Consider the following 20,672-nt stretch of genomic DNA (forward strand, 5'->3'; position numbering starts at 1 on the left):
CTCCTAAGATAGCCAAATCTAAAAAAAACCCACTCCAACTTCCAAAAATATTAAGCTTGGATATTTATGAGTCTTTTGGGTTGATTGAGAACATAGTTGTTGATCAATAATAAAAATAATCCTCTAAAATACAACTTGCCTAATAATTCAGCACACAGTGTACAGGCGGATACTAAATTTATTGTAGTCGTTAGATTGCCCAGATGACTCTAATGCAATTTCTCAACCGGAACGTGTTTCATTGCAAGATGTTTTTTCCCCCTTTTTGGGTGGATTGTCTTTTTCCTACATGCCGCCGATTTCTCCTGGCAACCTTGTGGATTGCTTTCAAAACCGCGTCATTAGAGATGTAGAATCACTTATATATAAGACAGTAATCCCCAATTTAACGATCAATGAGACTACAGCACTGAATGACATTAAGATCTGGGATGACGTAGTGATTAGGAAAGCTGATAAGGGACTCAGCAATATAGTCCTCACGTCGGAGGAGGACTACATTGCCTCCCTTGCACAATTATCAGATACTGCCACTTACATGACACTATCTAGTGATCCTACTAACAAATATAAAAATGTTCTACGATCCCTCTGAAGGAAATATGTAGAAAGTGGCTTCCTATCTAAAAAATAGCTGAGAGATTGTTCCCAGAATTTCCGTTGAAACCATACTGGTATACCATTCCCAAAATTCACAAATCCCCTACACATCCTCCTGGACGCCCTATTATTGCAGCGACTGGCTCTCTTACACAGACACTTTCCCAATATTGAGATTGGATGCTGAAACCTTTGCTAAAACAGGTTCCGTCGTTCATTAAGGACACGGGGGATTTTATTATGGCAGCCAGATTTTTCTTTGGCATCTATACACGTTGTGAGCTTATATGCCAGAATTCCCCACCACGTTGGAATTGACGCCATTAAATACATCTTATCACAGTCTCAGAAAAGCGATGAATATCTTTCACTAGTGAGAGCTTGGATTTTATTCTTTCTCACGATTGCTTTCAGTTCTTACAGTACAAGCAATGTATCGGCACAGCGATGGAAACCTCTTTTTGGCGTATTTTGCACATTTTTTTCAGCAAGCACATGAATTGAGGTCCTACAGTGGGCACGGAAAGTATTCAGACCCCTTAAAATTTTTCACTCTTTGTTTCATTGCAGCCATTTGGTAAATTCTAAAAAGTTCATTTTTTTCTCATTAAAGTCCACTCTGCACCCCATCTTACTGAAAAAGAACAGAAATGTAGACATTTTTTGCAAATTTATTAAAAAAGAAAAACTGAAATCTCACATGGTCATAAGTATTCAGCCCCTTTGCTCAGACACTCATATTTAAGTCACATGCTGTCCATTTCCTTGTGATCCTCCTTGAGATGGTTCTACTCCTTCATTGGAGTCCAGCTGTGTTTAATTAAACTGATAGGACTTGTTTTGGAAAGGCGCACACCTGTCTATATAAGACCTCACAGCTCACAGTGCATGTCAGACCAAATGAGAATCATGAGCTCAAAGGAACTGCCCAAGGAGCTCAGAGACAGAATTGTGGCAAGGCACAGATCTGGCCAAGGTTACAAAAGAATTTCTGCATTAGTCAAGATTCCTAAGAGCACAGTGGCCTCCATAATCCTTAAATGGAAGAAGTTTGGGACACCCATAAGTCTTCCTAGACCTGGCCGTCCAGCCAAACTGAGCAATCGTGGGAAAAGAGCCTTAGTGAGAGAGGTAAAGAAGAACCCCAAGATCACTGTGACTGAGCTCCAGAGATGCAGTAGGGAGATGGGAGAAAGTTCCACAAAGTCAACTATCACTGCAGCCCTCCACCAGTCGGGCCTTTATGGCAGAGTGGCCCGACAGAAGCCTCTCCTCAGTGCAAGACATATGAAAGCCCGCATAGAGTTTGCTCAAAAACACATTAAGGACACCCAAACTATGAGAAATAAGATTCTCTGGTCTGATGGGACGAAGATAGAACTTTTTAGTGATAATTCTAAGAGGTATGTGTGGAGAAAACCAGGCACTGCTCATCACTTGCCCAATACAATCCCAACAGTGAAACATGGTGGTGGCAGCATCATGCTATTGGGGTGTTTTTCAGGTGCAGGGACAGGACGACTGGTTGCAATTGAAAAAAACATGAATGCGGCCAAGTACAGCGATATCCTGGATGAAAACCTCTTCCAGAGTGCTCTGGACCTCAGACTTGGCCGAAGGTTCACCTTCCAACAAGACAATGACCCTAAGCACACAGCTAAAATAACAAAGAAGTGGCTTCAGAACAACTCTGTGACCATTCTTGACTGGCCCAGCCAGAGCCCTGATCTAAACCCAATTGAGCATCTCTGGAGAGACCTGAAAATGGCTGTCCACCAACGTTCACCATCCAACCTGATGGAACTGGAGAGGATCTGCAAGGAAGAATGGCAGAGGATCCCCAAATCCAGGTGTGAAATACTCGTTCCATCATACCCAAAAAGAATCATGGCTGTACTAGCTCAAAAGGGTGCTTCTACTCAATACTGAGCAAAGGGTCTGAATACTTATGACCTTACTCAGTGGTCTTCCACACCCACCCACAAAGACGGCCACACACTGGACCTCATCTTCACCCGCCTCTGTTCCCTATCTAACCTCTCTAACTCACCTCTCCTTCTCTCTGACCACAACCTACTCACATTCTCTTCCCTCTCCTCTCCAGGGCAACAATCCCCACTCCACAAACTTGCATACCCTTGCAGAAATCTCAAACACCTTGACCTACACTCACTCTCTGAATCCCTTCTGCCTCTTACAGACATTAGCTCCTTACATGATGCAGATGTTGCTGCCACTTTATACAACACCACAACAGCTGCAGCTCTCGATTCGGTCGCCCCCCTCATACATACCAAAACTCGCACAATCAACAGACAACCCTGGCACACCAGCCTAACTAAAGAAATGCGACGGGCCTCCTGGGTTGCTGAGCGTAGATGGAAAAGGTCCCACTCCAATGAGCACTTCATCGCATTCAAACAGTCCCTCACTACCTTCAAGTCCACACTCACTGCAGCAAAACAAACATACTTCTCATCTCTCATATCCTCCCTGTCTCACAACCCCAAACAACTATTCAACACCTTCAATTCTCTCCTCCATCCCCCAGTGCCTCCTCCCTCTCCTCTTATTTGAGCCCAAGACTTTGCCTCATTCTTCAAGCAGAAGATTGACACCATCAGACAAAGCCTATGCCTAAAGCCCCCACATCTACTCAATCCTCCTCCTCCAAAACCACCTTCTCCACTATTACGGAAGATCAACTTTCCTCTTTACTCTCCAAATCACACCTCACCACCTGTAAACTTGACCCAATCCCGTTCCACCTCATCCCAAACCTTACCACTATCTTCATCCCACCCCTAGCCCACCTCTTCAACCTGTCACTAACAACTGGTGTCTTCCCCTCATGCTTCAAACATGCCTCAATCACACCCATCCTCAAAAAGCCCTCCCTTGACCCATCTTCTCTGACTAGCTATCGCCCCATATCACTTCTCCCCTATGCCTCAAAACTACTGGAACAACACGTCCATTCTGAGCTGTCCTCCCACCTCTCCTCCTGCTCCCTCTTCGACCGCCTACAATCTGGTTTCCGACCGCACCATTCTACTGAAACTGCACTGACTAAAGTCACAAACGACCTACTAACCGCCAAATCCAAGCGACACTACTCTGTCCTCCTCCTCCTAGACCTGTCATCTGCCTTCAACACAGTGGATCATTCCCTCTTACTACAAACTCTCTCATCTCTCGGCATCACAGACTTGGCTATATCCTGGATCTCCTCATACCTAACAGACAGGACATTCAGTGTCTCCCACTCACACACCACTTCCTCATCTCGCCCCCTATCTGTCGGTGTCCCCCAAGGTTCAGTTCTAGGACCCCTACTTTTCTCCATCTACACCTTAGGCCTGGGACAGATCATAGAGTCTCATGGCTTTCAGTATCACCTCTATGCTGATGACACACAGATCTACCTCTCTGGACCAAATATCACCTCCTTACTAACCAAAATCCCACAATGTCTGTCTGCTATTTCATCCTTCTTCTCTGCTAGATTTCTAAAACTTAACATGGACAAAACAGAATTCATCATCTTTCCGCCATCCCATTCACCCCCCCCAACTGACCTATCCATCATAGTCAATGGCTGTCCACTCTCCCCAGATCCTCAAGCTCGCTGCCTTGGGGTAACCCTGTACTCTGAACTCTCCTTCAAACCACATATCCAAGCCCTTTCCACTTGCTGCCGACTCCAACTCAAAAATATCTCCTGGATCCGCACATTCCTCAACCATGAATCTGCAAAAACACTAGTGCATGCACTCATCATCTACCGCCTCGACTACTGCAACCTCCTGCTCTGTGGCCTCCCTTCTACCACTCTTGCACCCCTCCAATCAATCCTAAACTCTGCTGCCCGACTAATCCACCTGTCCCTGCGCTATTCCCCGGCCTCTCCTCTCTGTCAATCTCTTCACTGGCTCCCCATTGCTCAGAGACTCCAGTTCAAAACCCTAACCATGACATACAAAGCCATTCACAACCTGTCTCCTCCATATATCTCTGACCTAGTCTCCCATTACATACCCGCACGCAACCTCCGATCCTCACAAGATCTCCTTCTCTACTCCCCTCTTATCTCCTCCTCCCACAATCGCATACAATATTTCTCCCGTGCTTCCCCCCTACTCTGGAACTCTCTACCCCAACACGTCAGACTCTCGTCGACAGTGGAAACCTTCAAAAGGAGCCTGAAGACCGACCTCTTCCGACAAGCCTACAACCTGCAGTAACCACCGCTGCATGACCAGCTCTACCCTCACCTAATGTATCCTCACCCATCCCTTGTAGATTTAATAAGAAATAATAATAATGTGATATTTCAGTTTTGTTTTTTTTTATAAAATTTACAAAAATGTCTAGATTTCTGTTTTTTTTCAGTCAAGATGGGGTGCAGAGTGTACTTTAATGAAAAAAAAAGAACTTTTTAGAATTTACCAAATGGCTGAAATGAAACAAAGAGTGAAACATTTAAAGGGGTCTGAATACTTTCTGTACCCACTGTATACCAGGATGGGGGACTGGTTAGAAGCATATAATACATGACTTAAGTTTATATGATCACCCTTGGACTGCTGTCACGCTCCATCAAGGAGCCAGACTGTGCACGGGGAGACAGATGGGAAGAGAAGCCACTAGGGAAAGATTAGAAGGGTAACCCCTGAAACTTTGCCCCGCGTAACCCTGAGCTCCCTGACGTCCCTTGACTGGTTCTTTCATACCGTGCTGCGATAGCGTACTTATCCCTGTCTTGCTCTAAGCCCGGCACTGTCTAGTGTGCGGTGTGGGGCAGTAGAAACGCTAGTCCTGCTCTACAGTAAAGACACAAAGGGAAACAGACAAAGGTAAAAGAAAGCAGCAATCACTCAATGCGCACCCAGGCTATGGAATGGTATAGAAATGGGAAAGGAAGAGTGAGGAAAACCAAAAGGGAGATAAAGAAAAAGAAGACACAAGACAAACTTCCAAACAGCAATCTCGAGAGACGACTCCTAAATGACTTCTCACAGCTCCAAACCAAACTAGATATAGCAAGGTATCACTGGCAACTCCCAAGTAGTAAGCACTTATACCAGAAGGGAGTGGAGAAAATCAGAACAGCTGAGATAAAGCTTTCTGTGCTGAGTTAGGAGACAAGTAAGAGAGTTTAACCGCTGCAACAGCCGAACAAGAGAACTCTGCATAGCTATCTGGAAAGCAAAGCAGATCCAACCAGTGCAGGCGTGTGTGTAGCCAAACGCTGCGATCTACTGACCCCTGAAATAGAGAAAACCACTCTCTGTCACGGTACCCCCGAGACAGCAGCTCAAAGTACCTGCAGGGCCCACATCTTCGTCATCATCCCACTTTGATCGTTCTGCTTAGATCCCATGAAGAGGAAGAGCAGACCGCCTGACAATTTGCTATCAATGAGCCCTTGAGGCTAGAACACACCGTCCCGCGCATTCTAACGTCATGTGATAAGGTTCTTCAACCCCTTCCTGATATCTGGTGTACATGCATGGAGGATGGCAGGTGCACCTATGTAGAGCGAGCTTCGATTGCAGCCATTTAACCACTTCACTTCTGCTGACACCCTGACAGTGCCATGTAAGTGGTTGGGTGTCCTATTCTCCTGTCAATCAGTCACTTGATCGCAGGGTCCCAACAATAGGCTGCCATAACTGCCGAGTCTTTACACAAAGGTTTTCCTATGAAGCCCGATATTTATATGATCGCAGGTTTAAGGCCCCAATATTTTCACACGAGGATGAATACTCAAGACTCATGAAGACGCGACGACAGCGGAGAGATCGCAACTCACAGATCAGAAGAGAATAATCAGGAAAATGAAAGCCGTGAGAAAATGTAGAGAAACCAGAGCAAGTCTGGAGAAAAATCATCTATTATAGGACGAGGCCGAGAGACGTCATCACATCCACCGGAGCCAACAAGAGTCTCCTCTCACCTGGTGATGTCAGAGGCCGGAGCTCCTCCATCATCACTTCATGGTACCGATCCTGGTGTCCTTCTAGATACTCCCACTCCTCCATGGAGAGATAGACAGCGACGTCCTGACACCTTATAGGAACCTGACCCGTCATCACCCAGAATCCTCCAGTGCTGTCCTGTATAATGTCCCAGCAGCCACCTCTCCGGTCATCACCCAGAATCCTCCAGTGCCGTCCTGTATAATGTCCCAGCAGTCACCTCTCCGCTCATCACCCAGAATCCTCCAGTGCTGTCCTGTATAATGTCCCAGCAGTCACCTCTCCACTCATCACCCAGTATCCTCCAGTGCTGTCCTGTATAATGTCCCAGCAGTCACCTGTCCGGTCATCACCCAGAATCCTCCAGTGCTGTCCTGTATAATGTCCCAGCAGTCACCTCTCCTCTCATCACCCAGAATCCTCCAGTTCCATCCTGTATAATGTCCCAGCAGTCACCTCTCCGGTCATCACCCAGAATCTTCCAGTGCTGTCCTGTATAATGTCCCAGCAGTCACCTCTCCGCTCATCACCCAGAATCCTCCAGTGCTGTCCTGTATAATGTCCCAGCAGTCACCTCTCCGGTCATCACCCAGAATCCTCCAGTGCTGTCCTGTATAATGCCCCAGCAGTCACCTCTCTAGTCATCACCCAGAATCCTCCAGTGCTGTCCTGTATAATGTCCCAGCAGTCACCTCTCCACTCATCACCCAGAATCCTCCAGTGCTGTCCTGTATAATGTCCCAGCAGTCACCTCTCCACTCATCACCCAGTATCCTCCAGTGCTGTCCTGTATAATGTCCCAGCAGTCACCTCTCCGCTCATCACCCAGAATCCTCCAGTGTTGTCCTGTATAATGTCCCAGCAGTCACCTGTCCGGTCATCACCCAGAATCCTCCAGTGCTGTCCTGTATAATGTCCCAGCAGTCACCTCTCCTCTCATCACCCAGAATCCTCCAGTTCCATCCTGTATAATGTCCCAGCAGTCACCTCTCCGGTCATCACCCAGAATCCTCCAGTGCTGTCCTGTATAATGTCCCAGCAGTCACCTCTCCGCTCATCACCCAGAATCCTCCAGTGCTGTCCTGTATAATGTCCCAGCAGTCACCTCTCCGCTCATCACCCAGAATCCTCCAGTGCTGTCCTGTATAATGTCCCAGCAGTCACCTCTCCGGTCATCACCCAGAATCCTCCAGTGCTGTCCTGTATAATGCCCCAGCAGTCACCTCTCTAGTCATCACCCAGAATCCTCCAGTGCTGTCCTGTATAATGTCCCAGCAGTCACCTCTCCACTCATCACCCAGAATCCTCCAGTGCCGTCCTGTATAATGTCCCAGCAGTCACCTCTCCGGTCATCACCCAGAATCCTCCAGTGCTGTCCTGTATAATGTCCCAGCAGTCACCTCTCCAGTCATCACACAGAATCCTCCAGTGATGTCCTGCATAATGTCCCAGCAGTCACCTGTCCGGTCATCACCCAGAATCCTCCAGTGCCGTCCTGTATAATGTCCCAGCAGTCACCTCTCCGGTCATGACCCAGAATCCTCCAGTGCCGTCCTGTATAATGTCCCAGCAGTCACCTCTCCTGTCATCACCCAGAATCCTCCAGTGCTGTCCTGTATAATGTCCCAGCAGTCACCTCTACGCTCATCACCCAGAATCCTCCAGTGCTGTCCTGTATAATGTCCCAGCAGTCACCTCTCCGGTCATCACCCAGAATCCTCCAGTGCTGTCCTGTAGAATGTCCCAGCAGTCACCTCTCCGGTCATCACCCAGAATCCTCCAGTGCCGTCCTGTATAATGTCCCAGCAGTCACCTCTCCGGTCATCACCCAGAATCCTCCAGTGCTGTCCTGTAAAATGTCCCAGCAGTCACCTCTCCGCTCAGCAGCTCAATCATCTTGTTGCTGAGCTCTAGGATCTTCTTCTTCCTCTCATGTATCGGGGGGTGCGGGGGAGGCTCTGTGATGGGGCCCGGGCTCTGCCCTCCTGACTCCTGGAGATGGATGATGGGAGTCACACCCTCCCCCGGTGTCTTCCTCACTATTGTGTAATCCTGTGTATGGAGAGAGACACTTAGGGAGAAGAATTCCTTCCCGACTCCAGATCTGACAATCAGTAGAAATCCCGGGACCAATAACCGTCTCCAGTAATCTGGGGCCATAACCTGGAATATTATTACACTCAGGACAGACATCCAGGCCCCTCTACAGCTCTTATAGGGAATCCCCATGACAACTCCTCCTGGCAGAGAGCTGCACACAATCACTGCTCTTACAGTAAAGAATCCTTCTCTTCCTCTTCTGGATTTCCTCTTCCCGATGTCGGACTTGTTACATAACACAATAAAGCTGATAGAAATGTAGAGGAGTTACCTCTCCGCTCAGCAGGGAGATGATCTCCAGGGTGAAGTGTAATAATCTTCTGGTGGTCTCGTCCTCGTCCATCCTCGGGGTCATTCAGGAGAAGGAGGGATGAGCACTGGATCAGCTGGAGGGATCTCGTCCTGCCGGCGTCTTCATGATAAAGGAGAAGATGGAGATCACAGGGGACGATATAACGACAATCACTGAATTCTGCCCCAAATATCCGACATTTATCAGGAAGAATCTGGAGGAAAAGCCACAAACTCCACCGCGGCCTCCTCCACCGACCTGACCGCTCATTATCAGCCTCGTAGGAGGACAGTCACCGTGGTAACTCCACCTCCAGCGGAGGGGCGGTCACCGTGGTAACTCCACCTCCAGCGGGGGACGGTCACCGTGGTAACTCCACCTCCAGCGGGGGACGGTCACCGTGGTAACTCCACCTCCAGCGGGGGACGGTCACCGTGGTAACTCCACCTCCAGCGGGGGCGGTCACCGTGGTAACTCCACCTCCAGCGGGGGACGGTCACCGTGGTAACTCCACCTCCAGCGGGGGACGGTCACCATGGTAACTCCACCTCCAGCGGGGACGGTCACCGTGGTAACTCCACCTCCAGCGGGGGACGGTCACCGTGGTAACTCCACCTCCAGCGGGGGACGGTCACCGTGGTAACTCCACCTCCAGCGGGGGACGGTCACCGTGGTAACTCCACCTCCAGCGGGGGCGGTGAGGTGAGGAGGAGCCGCTGCACATCCCCCATACAACACTGAGGAGCCGCAGTCACATGGAGCAGGAGCCTCCACAGGAACAGCTCTGATCTCACCCCACACTCTCCTCTCACAGATTCACCACAAACCCTCCCTGTAATCTCACCGGAATGGCGGGAAGCGGAAACCTGCTGCTGGCTGATACCAGAGAGCAAGAGCTGCGCACACCCAGGACGGAGCTGCTGCACTGAGAGCGGGAGGAGCTGTGATGACGTCACCGCCATGTGATCAGGGGGGCGGAACTCAGGAGAGAAGTGGTGAAGGACCTGTGGTGACGTCACCGCCATGTGATCAGGGGGCGGGGCTCAGGAGAGACGTGGTGAAGGACCTGTGGTGACGTCACCGCCATGTGATCAGGGGGCGGAGCTCAGTGGAGGTGTGGTGATGGAACTGTGGTGACGTCATTACCATGTGATCAGTGGGGGCGGAGCTCAGGAGAGAAGTTGTGAAGGACCTGTGATGACGTCACCACCATGTGATCAGTAGCGGAGCTCTGGGTAGAAAAGCTCCGCCTCTTCATCACATGGCGCTGACGTCACCACAGGTCCTTCACCTCTTCACCACTGCTCCATTTGCACAGCAGCAGGTGAGATTGATTGTCAATCAGTGTCGCTTCCTAAGTGGACAGTTTGATTCCACAGAAGTTTCATTTGCTTGGAGTTCTATCCTGTGCTTTTAGTCCTTCCCTTTAGTTTTGTGAGCAGTGTGTATTTCTAAAGACACATGATGATGTTATTTCTACAATATTTCTATAAATATAAGTTTGAGATTTGTCGGTTGCGGCTTTTTTTTTTCTTATTAAACTTTGTTCCGCTTGTAGATAAGACATCGCTCTGCGTCACGTCTCCACATTTTCTTGCATCTTATGGTTACTATTTCCTATCTTGCTTTGATTACTATTTTAATGATTGATATCGATGTGTAGCTTTAATACCTATTGTATTAGTTTTATAAGTCATAAAGGCGATGACACGGTGTTGACTTTGTTTAAATTGGAAGTTAGATGCGGCCGTTCTTTCAGGTGGTGCTCAGGTAGGATCCAGTCACATCAAGATTAAGAAGAAGCCTGGCCCTCGGGTGAGATAAATAATAGTGACATTATATTTATAGTATTACACAAACCTAACAGGTATCATAAAGGTAGTCCTATAGATAATAACATAACAGAGAAAAAGAAATAGATACCCAAGACACATCAGAGATATATAGAGTATATTATAATTTTATTAGATACTAAAATATTTCTTTATATGAAACATCACACGATAGGTGTTGGGAAGAAAGCAGCTAAAACAATAGGGGATACGAAGATCAAACTCCCAGTAAGTGACCGGGAAAAGCCTGCACCGACAGTCCCAGGTCACTACAGACACCGCATATAATACACCTGATACAGGAGAGATCCAGATAATATAGTAATGTACATCAATAAATATCCGAAATAGATGAACACCACATGGCAGCAAAAAGTATGAAAAACGTATAATTAACACGTAATAGTATAGCTCAATCCGATAGAAGTCAATTAATATCAGTTATTTGTAGGATTATTGTGACATAAGGAGGTGATGTTTCGGTCTACAATTTAACCTTCATCAGTCCGCTGGATACAGGAGTGCTGCTTGAACAGGCACAATGTGGAGAGCAGTGGTGTCCACCGCTGCGTAAGAAGAGCATTCCTCCACAAATATAATGTCACTATTATTTATCACACCCAAGGGCCAAGTTTTTATTTTGGCTTTGTTTAAAATGGTTCATGACATTGCGTGCTGATTTAAGTGAGCTCTTAGGGGAAGTTACTAGAATCCATGATTTCCCCTTTAGTGAACACGGTAAAAAAAAAAAAAAAAAAATCGAAGCAAAAATGATGTTTTATCATCATACCGCCAAACAAAACACGATCAAAAAGAGGAATGTAAATAAAAATGGTTCCGCTGAAAACACGCTGCCATACAGCTTCATCCATCAGGCGAAAAATCAAAAAGTTATAGTTATAGTCATAGTTATAGCGATGCAAAAAAAATACTTTTTCTATAAAATAATTTTTATGGTGTAAAAAAGCCAAAACATAAAAAACTATATAAATGTAGCATCGCTGTAAACGTAATGACCAGGATAATAAAGCTGCCTTATTAATTTTACCACACGCGGAACGGCATAGAAAAAAAAAACAATTCCTGAATTGTTGGTTTTTGTTTATTCTGCCTCCCAAAAATCGGAATAGAAAGCGATCAAAAAATGTCACGTGCCTGAAAATGGTACTGTAGCATCGGCGTCTTTGCTTCCTGCCGGGCAGAGATGCTGTTCCCCTCACTGCCGCGGTCCCAGTCCGGCGTCTTCCTGTTTCCCTGCTGCTGAAGCGCGCATTGCGCGCAGCTTCCCGGGCACTGTGCTTAGGGAGCGCGTGCTCCCTCCCTCTTAAAGGGGCCGCGCACGCCGTCCTAAAGAGTCCCTGGCCAATGGCCGGAGGACTGCCCCTATATTAAGCACCTCCTCCAAAATGGAGGTGCCTGTGCAAGGTTGTTCTTTGTGTGCTAACACTCGCCTCAGCCCTCAGGTTCCTTACCTGCTAGTCTGTCTATCAACTGTGCCTGCCAGTTACCTGTCCTGCCTGCCTGCCTGCCTACCCAAAGCATCTGCCAAGTTACCTGACATACCCTCCTGCTTGTTTACCTGGAGTACCTGTCTGGCTATCTGCCGTACCCACCTGCTTGTCTACCCGGATCACCCGCCAGTCTACCTGCATTCAAAAAGTCAAATGGCGCTCCTTCCCTCCCGAACCCTGCCGTGCTCCCAAACAGTGGTTTTCCCTCACATATGAGGTATCATCGTGCTCAGGAGAAATTGTACAACAAATTTTGTGGTCATTTTTTCCTGTTACCCTTGCAAATATAAAAAAAATTTGGGGTCTAAGTAAAATGTTTGTGAAAAAAGTTAAATGTTCATTTTTTTCTTCCACATTCTAAAAATTCCTGTGAAGCACCTGAAGGTTAATAAAGTTCTTGAATGTGGTTTAGAGCACAGTCTTTTCTGTCATAGAGACCCCTCAAAGTGACTTCAAATGTGATGTGGTCCCTGAAAAAAATGGTTTTGTAAATTTTGTTGGAAAAAATGAGAAAAAGCTGATAAACTTTTATAACTTCCTAAGAAAAATACATTTTGGTTCCAAAATTGTGCTGATGTAAAGTAAACATGTGGGAAATGTTATTTATTAACTATTTAAGGGCATGAAAATTCAAATTTTGAAAGTCACGAAATTTTCAAATTTTTTGCCAAATTTCCAATTTTTTTCACAGATAAACGCAAGTCATATCAAATAAATTTTACCATTATCATGACATATGATATGTCACAAAAAAAACAATTTAGAATCACTGGGATCCGTGGAAGTGTTCCCAAATTATTACCTCATAAAGTGACAGTGGTCAGAATTGTAAAACTTGGCCTGGTCATTAACGTACAAACTACCCTCGGGGGTAAAAGGGTTAAAGCACTCTTAAAACCGTGGGGACTAGGTATCAGTTAGATCGTCTGGGGTAGAGAATTCCAGAGAACTGGCGCAGAATGAGAGATGTCTTGGAGACGGAGGTGCGAGGTTCGGATTATGGGGGATGTTAGTCTTAGGTCATTTGTAGATGAGAGAGGAGATATAAGGTGGTGCAGAACTGTGGAGAGCTTTGTGGGTGAGAGCGATGAGTTTATAATGGACCCTGTAGCGAATGGGTAACCAGTGTAATGACTGGCACAACATGGAGGCATCGGTGAAGCGGCTGGACAGAAACATGACCCTGGAGACCGATCAGAAGAGAGTTGCAGCAGTCCAGACGAGAGTGAATAAGAGCGACAGTCAGAGTTTTAGCAGTTTCAAAGGTGAGAAAAGGTCGGATTCTGGAGATGATTGTAAGGTGCAGGTGACAAGAGCGAGTGATTGGATATAGGGAATAAAGGAAAGTTCTGTGTCCAATATGACCCCCATACAGCAGGCATGCTGCTGGGGGGTTATGGCTGGACCACCCAAGATAATTCCTCTATCAGATACAGGTCGGGTAGTGGAGGAGGAAACGAGAAGTTCAGTTTTGGATAGATTCAGTGTCAGAGGGCGGATATGATGTTAGAGACAGTGGACAAACGATCCCTGGTATTTTGTATTAGGGTGGGGGTGATGTTAGGAGAAGAGGTGTATAATTGGGTGTCGTCAGCATAGAGGTAGAGACAGAGCCCGGGCTATGAATGCGCCTCACCGGCAGTGTATGGTAGAGGTAGGCAGAGCTACCAGGAGCCCATACAATCTAGACTCAACCATCTCCATACACAACCAGGACGGGCCTGCTGCACTGCGAGAGCTGGAGGACCTGCGATGACATCACAGCCAGGGGAAGGAGCAAGGAGAGACGTGAAGGACCTTCAGTAATGCACTGATCACATGGTGGTGACTTCACCACAGGTCCTCCAGCTCTCAGTGCAGCAGCTCCGTCCTGGTTGTGCGCAGCTCTTGCTCTCTGGTATCAGACAGCAGCAGGTTTCCGCTTCCCTCCATTCCGGTGAGATTACAGGGAGGGTTTGGTGGAGTTTTTGTGCTTGTAATAAATCTGGTGTTACTGCTATGAGTACGGCAGGCAGCACAGCGCTGAAGTCACAGTGTAAACGCTGCACTGTAACCGGAAACATGGAAGAAGCAGACTGTGGAGCGGAGAGGTAAGATACCGCAGACATGATCTCCTATCCGCTCAGGAGCGCCATCACCTGACCTCCCCTGAATTCACGGGAAACCGCACCCCAGAAATAAGGAGAAGCACGGATCAGACACGGGAAGCAACATGAAGGGAGACGCGGTAATACAGCTCCAAGTCTGATATAAAAATGCCAGAAAGAAACAGTGCAGAAAGAGATCCTCTCCCTACCGTCCTTTCTACAGTGCTGCACTTCCCAACATCCCATCATCACCTCTGTCTACCTCCCCACCCTACAGATTGGAAGAAGAGACTGAAAAGATGGTCTCCATCTTGTAGATGTCATCAAAGCCTTAGTTACAGGATCCATCGGTCGTGCCTGGTGACATCTTGTAGATATGATCGGAGCCTTAGTTACAGGATCCATTGCTCGTGGTCGGTGACGTCTTGTAGATGTGATCGGAGCCTTAGTTACAGGATCCATCGGTCGTGGTCGGTGATGTCTTGTAGATGTGATCGGAGCCTTAGTTACAGGATCCATCGGTCGTGGTCGGTGATGTCTTGTAGATGTGATCGGAGCCTTAGTTACATTATCCATTGCTCGTGGTCGGTGACGTCTTGTAGATGTGATCGGAGCCTTAGTTACAGGATTCATTGGTCGTGGTCGGTGACGTCTTGTAGATGAGATCGGAGCCTTAGTTACAGGATCCATCGGTCGTGGTCGGTGACGTCTTGTAGATGTGATCGGAGCCTTAGTTATAGGATCCATCGGTCGTAGTCGATGATGTCTAGTAAGTGTGATCGGAGCATTAATTACAGGATCCATCGGTCGTGGTCGGTGACATCTTGTAGGTGTGATCGGAGCCTTAGTTACAGGATCCATCGGTCGTGGTTGGTGACGTCTTGTAGATGTAATCGGAGCCTTAGTTACAGGATCCATCGGTCGTGGTCGGTGACGTCTTGTAGATGTGATCGGAGCCTTAGTTACAGGATCCATCGGTCGTGGTTGGTGACGTCTTATAGATGTGATCAGAGCCTTAGTTACAGGATCCATCTATCGTGGTCGGTGACGTCTTGTAGATGTGATCAGAGCCTTAGTTACAGGATCCATCGGTCGTGGTTGGTGACGTCTTATAGATGTGATCAGAGCCTTAGTTACAGGATCCATCTATCGTGGTCGGTGACATCTTGAAGATGTGATCAGAGCCTTAGTTACACGATCCATCGGTCGTGGTTGGTGAAGTCTTGTAGATGTGATCGGAGCCTTAGTTACAGGATCCATCGGTCGTGGTTGGTGACGTCTTATAGATGTGATCGGAGCCTTAGTTACAGGATCCATCGGTCGTGGTCGGTGACGTCTTGTAGATGTGATCGGAGCCTTAGTTACAGGATCCATCGGTCGTGGTCGGTGACGTCTTGTAGATGTGATCGGAGCCTTAGTTACAGGATCCATCGGTCATGGTCGGTGAAGTCTTGTAGATGTGATCGGAGTCTTAGTTACAGGATCCATCGGTCGTGGTCAGTGACTTCTTGTAGATGTGATCGGAGCCTGACTTACAGGATCCATCGGTCGTGGTCGGTGACGTCTTGTAGATGTGATTGGAGCCTTAGTTACAGGATCCATCGGTCGTGGTTGGTCTCCGTCTTGTAGATGTGATCGGAGCCTTAGTTACAGGATCCATCGGTCGTGGTTTGTGACGTCTTGTAGATGCGATCGGAGCCTTAGTTACAGGACCCATCGGTCGTGGTTGGTGACGTCTTGTAGATTTAATCGGAGCCTTAGTTACTGGATCCATAGGTCGTGGTTGGTGACGTCTTGTAGATGTGATCGGAGCCATAGTTACAGGATCCATCGGTCGTGGTCGGTGATGTCTTGTAGATGTGATCGGAGCCTTAGTTACAGGATCCATCGGTCGTGGTCGGTGACATCTTGTAGATGTGATCGGAGCCTTAGTTACAGGATCCATCGGTCGTGGTTGGTGACGTCTTATAGATGTGATCAGAGCCTTAGTTACAGGATCCATCTATCGTGGTCGGTGACGTCTTGTAGATGTGATCGGAGCCTTAGTTACAGGATCCATCGGTCGTGGTTGGTGACGTCTTATAGATGTGATCGGAGCCTTAGTTACAGGATCCATCGCTCGTGGTCGGTGACATCTTGAAGATGTGATCGGAGCCTTAGTTACACGATCCATCGGTCGTGGTTGGTGAAGTCTTGTAGATGTGATCGGAGCCTTAGTTACAGGATCCATCGGTCGTGGTTGGTGACGTCTTGTAGATGTGATCGGAGCCTTAGTTACAGGATCCATCGGTCGTGGTCGGTGAAGTCTTGTAGATGTGATCGGAGCCTTAGTTACAGGATCCATCGGTCGTGGTTGGTCTCCGTGTTGTAGATGTGATTGGAGTCTTAGTTACAGGATCCATCGGTCGTGGTTTGTGACGTGTTGTAGATGTGATCGGAGCCTTAGTTACAGGACCCATCGGTCGTGGTTGGTGACGTCTTGTAGATTTGATCGGAGCCTTAGTTACTGGATCCATCGGTCGTGGTTGATGACGTCTTGTAGATGTGATCGGAGCCTGAGTTACAGGATCCATTGGTCGTGGATGGTGACGTCTTGTAGATGTGATCGGAGGTCTTAGTTACAGGATCCATCGGTCGTGGTTGGTGACGTCTTATAGATGTGATTGGAGCGTTAGTTACAGGATCCATCGGTTGTGGTTGGTGACGTCTTGTAGATGTGATCGGTCATGGTTGGTGTCCTATTTCAGATATTATGAGAACCTTAGATAACCTAACAGACATTTATGGATTATGCTCTGGGTGTGAAAATGTTTTTTTTTGTCGGGAATTCTCCTATAATGTAATAATATATTGTGTTAAAGGCCTTTAATCCATGTGGTGAGGGCTCTGAGATCAGATTTCTCTAAATGGTTTGTGAATTTTCTTCTGTAAATTACATGTTATTTTGTCTACTATAATTTAAGCTTAATTCACTCATTTGTATTATATGGTCCATACTTTGATTACACCATGGTCTCTTGATCTGAATTAACAGACAAATAGACATATATTAAGCTTTTGGTTTTGGTCAGAAAACCTGTGATTTAGGTACAGATTGTATCAGAGGTGTGAATTTGGCCTTACATCTTCTCCTTTATCATGAAGACGCCGGCAGGACGAGATCCCTCCAGCTGATCCAGTGTTCATCCCTCCTTCTCCTGAATGACCCCGAGGATGGAGGAGGACGAGACCACCAGAAGATTATTACACTTCACCCTGGAGATCATCTCCCTGCTGAGCGGAGAGGTAACTCCTCTACATTTCTATCAGCTTTATTGTGTTATGTAACAAGTCCGACATCGGGAAGAGGAAATCCAGAAGAGGAAGAGAAGGATTCTTTACTGTAAGAGCAGTGATTGTGTGCAGCTCTCTGCCAGGAGGAGTTGTCATGGGGATTCCCTATAAGAGCTGTAGAGGGGCCTGGATGTCTGTCCTGAGTGTAATAATATTCCAGGTTATGGCCCCAGATTACTGGAGACGGTTATTGGTCCCGGGATTTCTACTGATTGTCAGATCTGGAGTCGGGAAGGAATTCTTCTCCCTAAGTGTCTCTCTCCATACACAGGATTACACAATAGTGAGGAAGACACCGGGGGAGGGTGTGACTCCCATCATCCATCTCCAGGAGTCAGGAGGGCGGAGCCCGGACCCCATCACAGAGCCTCCCCCGCACCCCCCGATACATGAGAGGAAGAGGAAGAAGATCCTAGAGCTCAGCAACAAGATGATTGAGCTGCTGAGCGGAGAGGTGACTGCTGGGACATTATACAGGACAGCACTGGAGGATTCTGGGTGATGACCGGAGAGGTGACTGCTGGGACATTATATAGGACAGCACTGGAGGATTCTGGGTGATAACCGGAGAGGTGACTGCTGGGACATTATACAGGACAGTACTGGAGGATTCTGGGTGATGAGCGGAGAGGTGACTGCTGGGACATTATACAGGGCAGCACTGGAGGATTCTGGGTGATGAGCGGAGAGGTGACTGCTGGGACATACAGGACAGCACTGGAGGATTCTGGGTGATGACCGGAGAGGTGACTGCTGGGACATTATACAGGACGGCAGTGGAGGATTCTGGGTGATGAGCGGAGAGGTGACTGCTGGGACATTATACAGGACAGCACTGGAGGATTCTGGGTGATGAGCGGAGAGGTGACTGCTGGGACATTATACAGGACAGCACTGGAGGATTCTGGGTGATGACCGGAGAGGTGACTGCTGGGATATTATACAAGACAGCACTGGAGGATTCTGGGTGATGAGCGGAGAGGTGACTGCTGGGACATACAGGACAGCACTGGAGGATTCTGGGTGATGAGCGGAGAGGTGACTGCTGGGACATTATAAAGGACAGTACTGGAGGATTCTGGGTGATGACCGGAGAGGTGACTGCTGGGACATTATACAGGACAGCACTGGAGTATTCTGGGTGACGACCGGAGAGGTGACTGCTGGGACATTATACAGGACAGCACTGGAGGTTTCTGGGTGATGAGCAAAGAGGTGACTGCTGGGACATTATACAGGACAGCACTGGAGGATTCTGGGTGATGAGCGGAGAGGTGACTGCTGGGGCATTATACAGGACAGCACTGGAGGATTCTGGGTGATGAGCGGAGAGGTGACTGCTGGGACATTATACAGGACAGCACTGGAGGATTCTGGGTGATGACCGGAGAGGTGACTGCTGGGACATTATACAGGACAGCACTGGAGGATTCTGGGTGATGAGCGGAGAGGTGACTGCTAGGACATTATACAGGACAGCACTGGAGGATTCTGGGTGATGAGCGGAGAGGTGACTGCTGGGACATTATAAAGGACAGTACTGGAGGATTCTGGGTGATGACTGGAGAGGTGACTGCTGGGACATTATACAGGACAGCACTGGAGGATTCTGGGTGATGAGCGGAGAGGTGACTGCTGGGACATTATACAGGACAGCACTGGAGGATTCTGGGTGATGAGCAGAGAGGTGACTGCTGGGACATTATACAGGACAGCACTGGAGGATTCTGGGTGATGACCGGAGAGGTGACTGCTGGGACATTATACAGGACAGCACTGGAGGATTCTGGGTGATGAGCGGAGAGGTGACTGCTGGGACATTATACAGGACAGTACTGGAGGATTCTGGGTGATGAGCGGAGAGGTGACTGCTGGGACATTATACAGGACAGCACTGGAGGATTCTGGGTGATGACCGGAGAGGTGACTGCTGGGACATTATACAGGACAGCACTGGAGGATTCTGGGTGACGACCGGAGAGGTGACTGCTGGGACATTATACAGGACAGCACTGGAGGATTCTGGGTGATGAGTGGAGAGGTGACTGCTGGGACATTACACAGGACAGCACTGGAGGATTCTGGGTGATGAGCGGAGAGGTGACTGCTGGGACATTATACAGGAGAGCACTGGAGGATTCTGGGTGATGACCGGAGAGGTGACTGCTGGGACATTATACAGGAGAGCACTGGAGGATTCTGGGTGATGACCGGAGAGGTGACTGCTGGGACATTATACAGGACGGCACTGGAGGATTCTGGGTGATGAGCGGAGAGGTGACTGCTGGGACATTATACAGGATGTCAGTGGAGGATTCTGGGTGATGAGCGGAGAGGTGACTGCTGGGACATTATACAGGACAGCACTGGAGGATTCTGGGTGATGACCGGAAAGGTGACTGCTGGGACATTATACAGGACAGTACTGGAGGATTCTGGGTGATGAGCGGAGAGGTGACTGCTGGGACATTATACAGGACAGCACTGGAGAATTCTGGGTGATGAGCGGAGAGGTGACTGCTGGGACATTATAAAGGACAGTACTGGAGGATTCTGGGTGATGACTGGAGAGGTGACTGCTGGGACATTATACAGGACAGCACTGGAGGATTCTGGGTGATGAGCGGAGAGGTGACTGCTGGGACATTATACAGGACAGCACTGGAGGATTCTGGGTGATGAGCAAAGAGGTGACTGCTGGGACATTATACAGGACAGCACTGGAGGATTCTGGGTGATGAGCGGAGAGGTGACTGCTGGGACATTATACAGGACAGCACTGGAGGATTCTGGGTGATGAGCGGAGAGGTGACTGCTGGGACATTATACAGGACAGCACTGGAGGATTCTGGGTGATGACCGGAGAGGTGACTGCTGGGACATTATACAGGACAGCACTGGAGGATTCTGGGTGATGAGCGGAGAGGTGACTGCTG

At 48.2% G+C, this 20,672-nt stretch overlaps 2 protein-coding genes across 3 annotated transcripts in view; one reads left to right on the forward strand and one right to left on the reverse strand.

The window, feature by feature from the left end:
* The window catches only part of LOC141272882 (uncharacterized), a 556,358-nt gene that overhangs the window by 182,941 nt on the left and 352,745 nt on the right, over positions 1–20,672 (reverse strand). Inside the window, exons 1-4 of one of the 2 annotated variants that reach the window (XM_073684049.1) lie at positions 9,818–9,946; positions 8,953–9,093; positions 8,454–8,633; positions 6,560–6,683 (exon numbers count right to left, since the gene is read on the reverse strand). In XM_073684049.1, the coding sequence (XP_073540150.1) occupies positions 6,560–6,683; positions 8,454–8,633; positions 8,953–9,036 (388 nt within the window). In that variant the 5' untranslated portion in view covers positions 9,037–9,093; positions 9,818–9,946. Of the gene's footprint in view, positions 1–6,559; positions 6,684–8,453; positions 8,634–8,952; positions 9,094–9,817; positions 9,947–20,672 lie in introns of those variants that run through there. The other variant, XM_073684030.1, reaches the window with a different exon arrangement.
* The window catches only part of LOC141272961 (uncharacterized), a 73,918-nt gene continuing 67,373 nt past the window's right edge, over positions 14,128–20,672 (forward strand). The window contains exons 1-3 of the mRNA XM_073684198.1: positions 14,128–14,252; positions 17,548–17,688; positions 18,008–18,190. Coding sequence (XP_073540299.1) covers positions 17,605–17,688; positions 18,008–18,190 — 267 coding nt within the window. The 5' untranslated portion in view covers positions 14,128–14,252; positions 17,548–17,604. The remainder of the gene's footprint in view (positions 14,253–17,547; positions 17,689–18,007; positions 18,191–20,672) is intronic.

This window comes from Phyllobates terribilis, unplaced genomic scaffold (genome assembly GCF_046119375.1).
Source record: "Phyllobates terribilis strain yellow unplaced genomic scaffold, ASM4611937v1 Scaffold_1__5_contigs__length_1240528914, whole genome shotgun sequence".
In the NCBI taxonomy this organism is placed as follows: Eukaryota; Metazoa; Chordata; class Amphibia; order Anura; family Dendrobatidae; genus Phyllobates; species Phyllobates terribilis.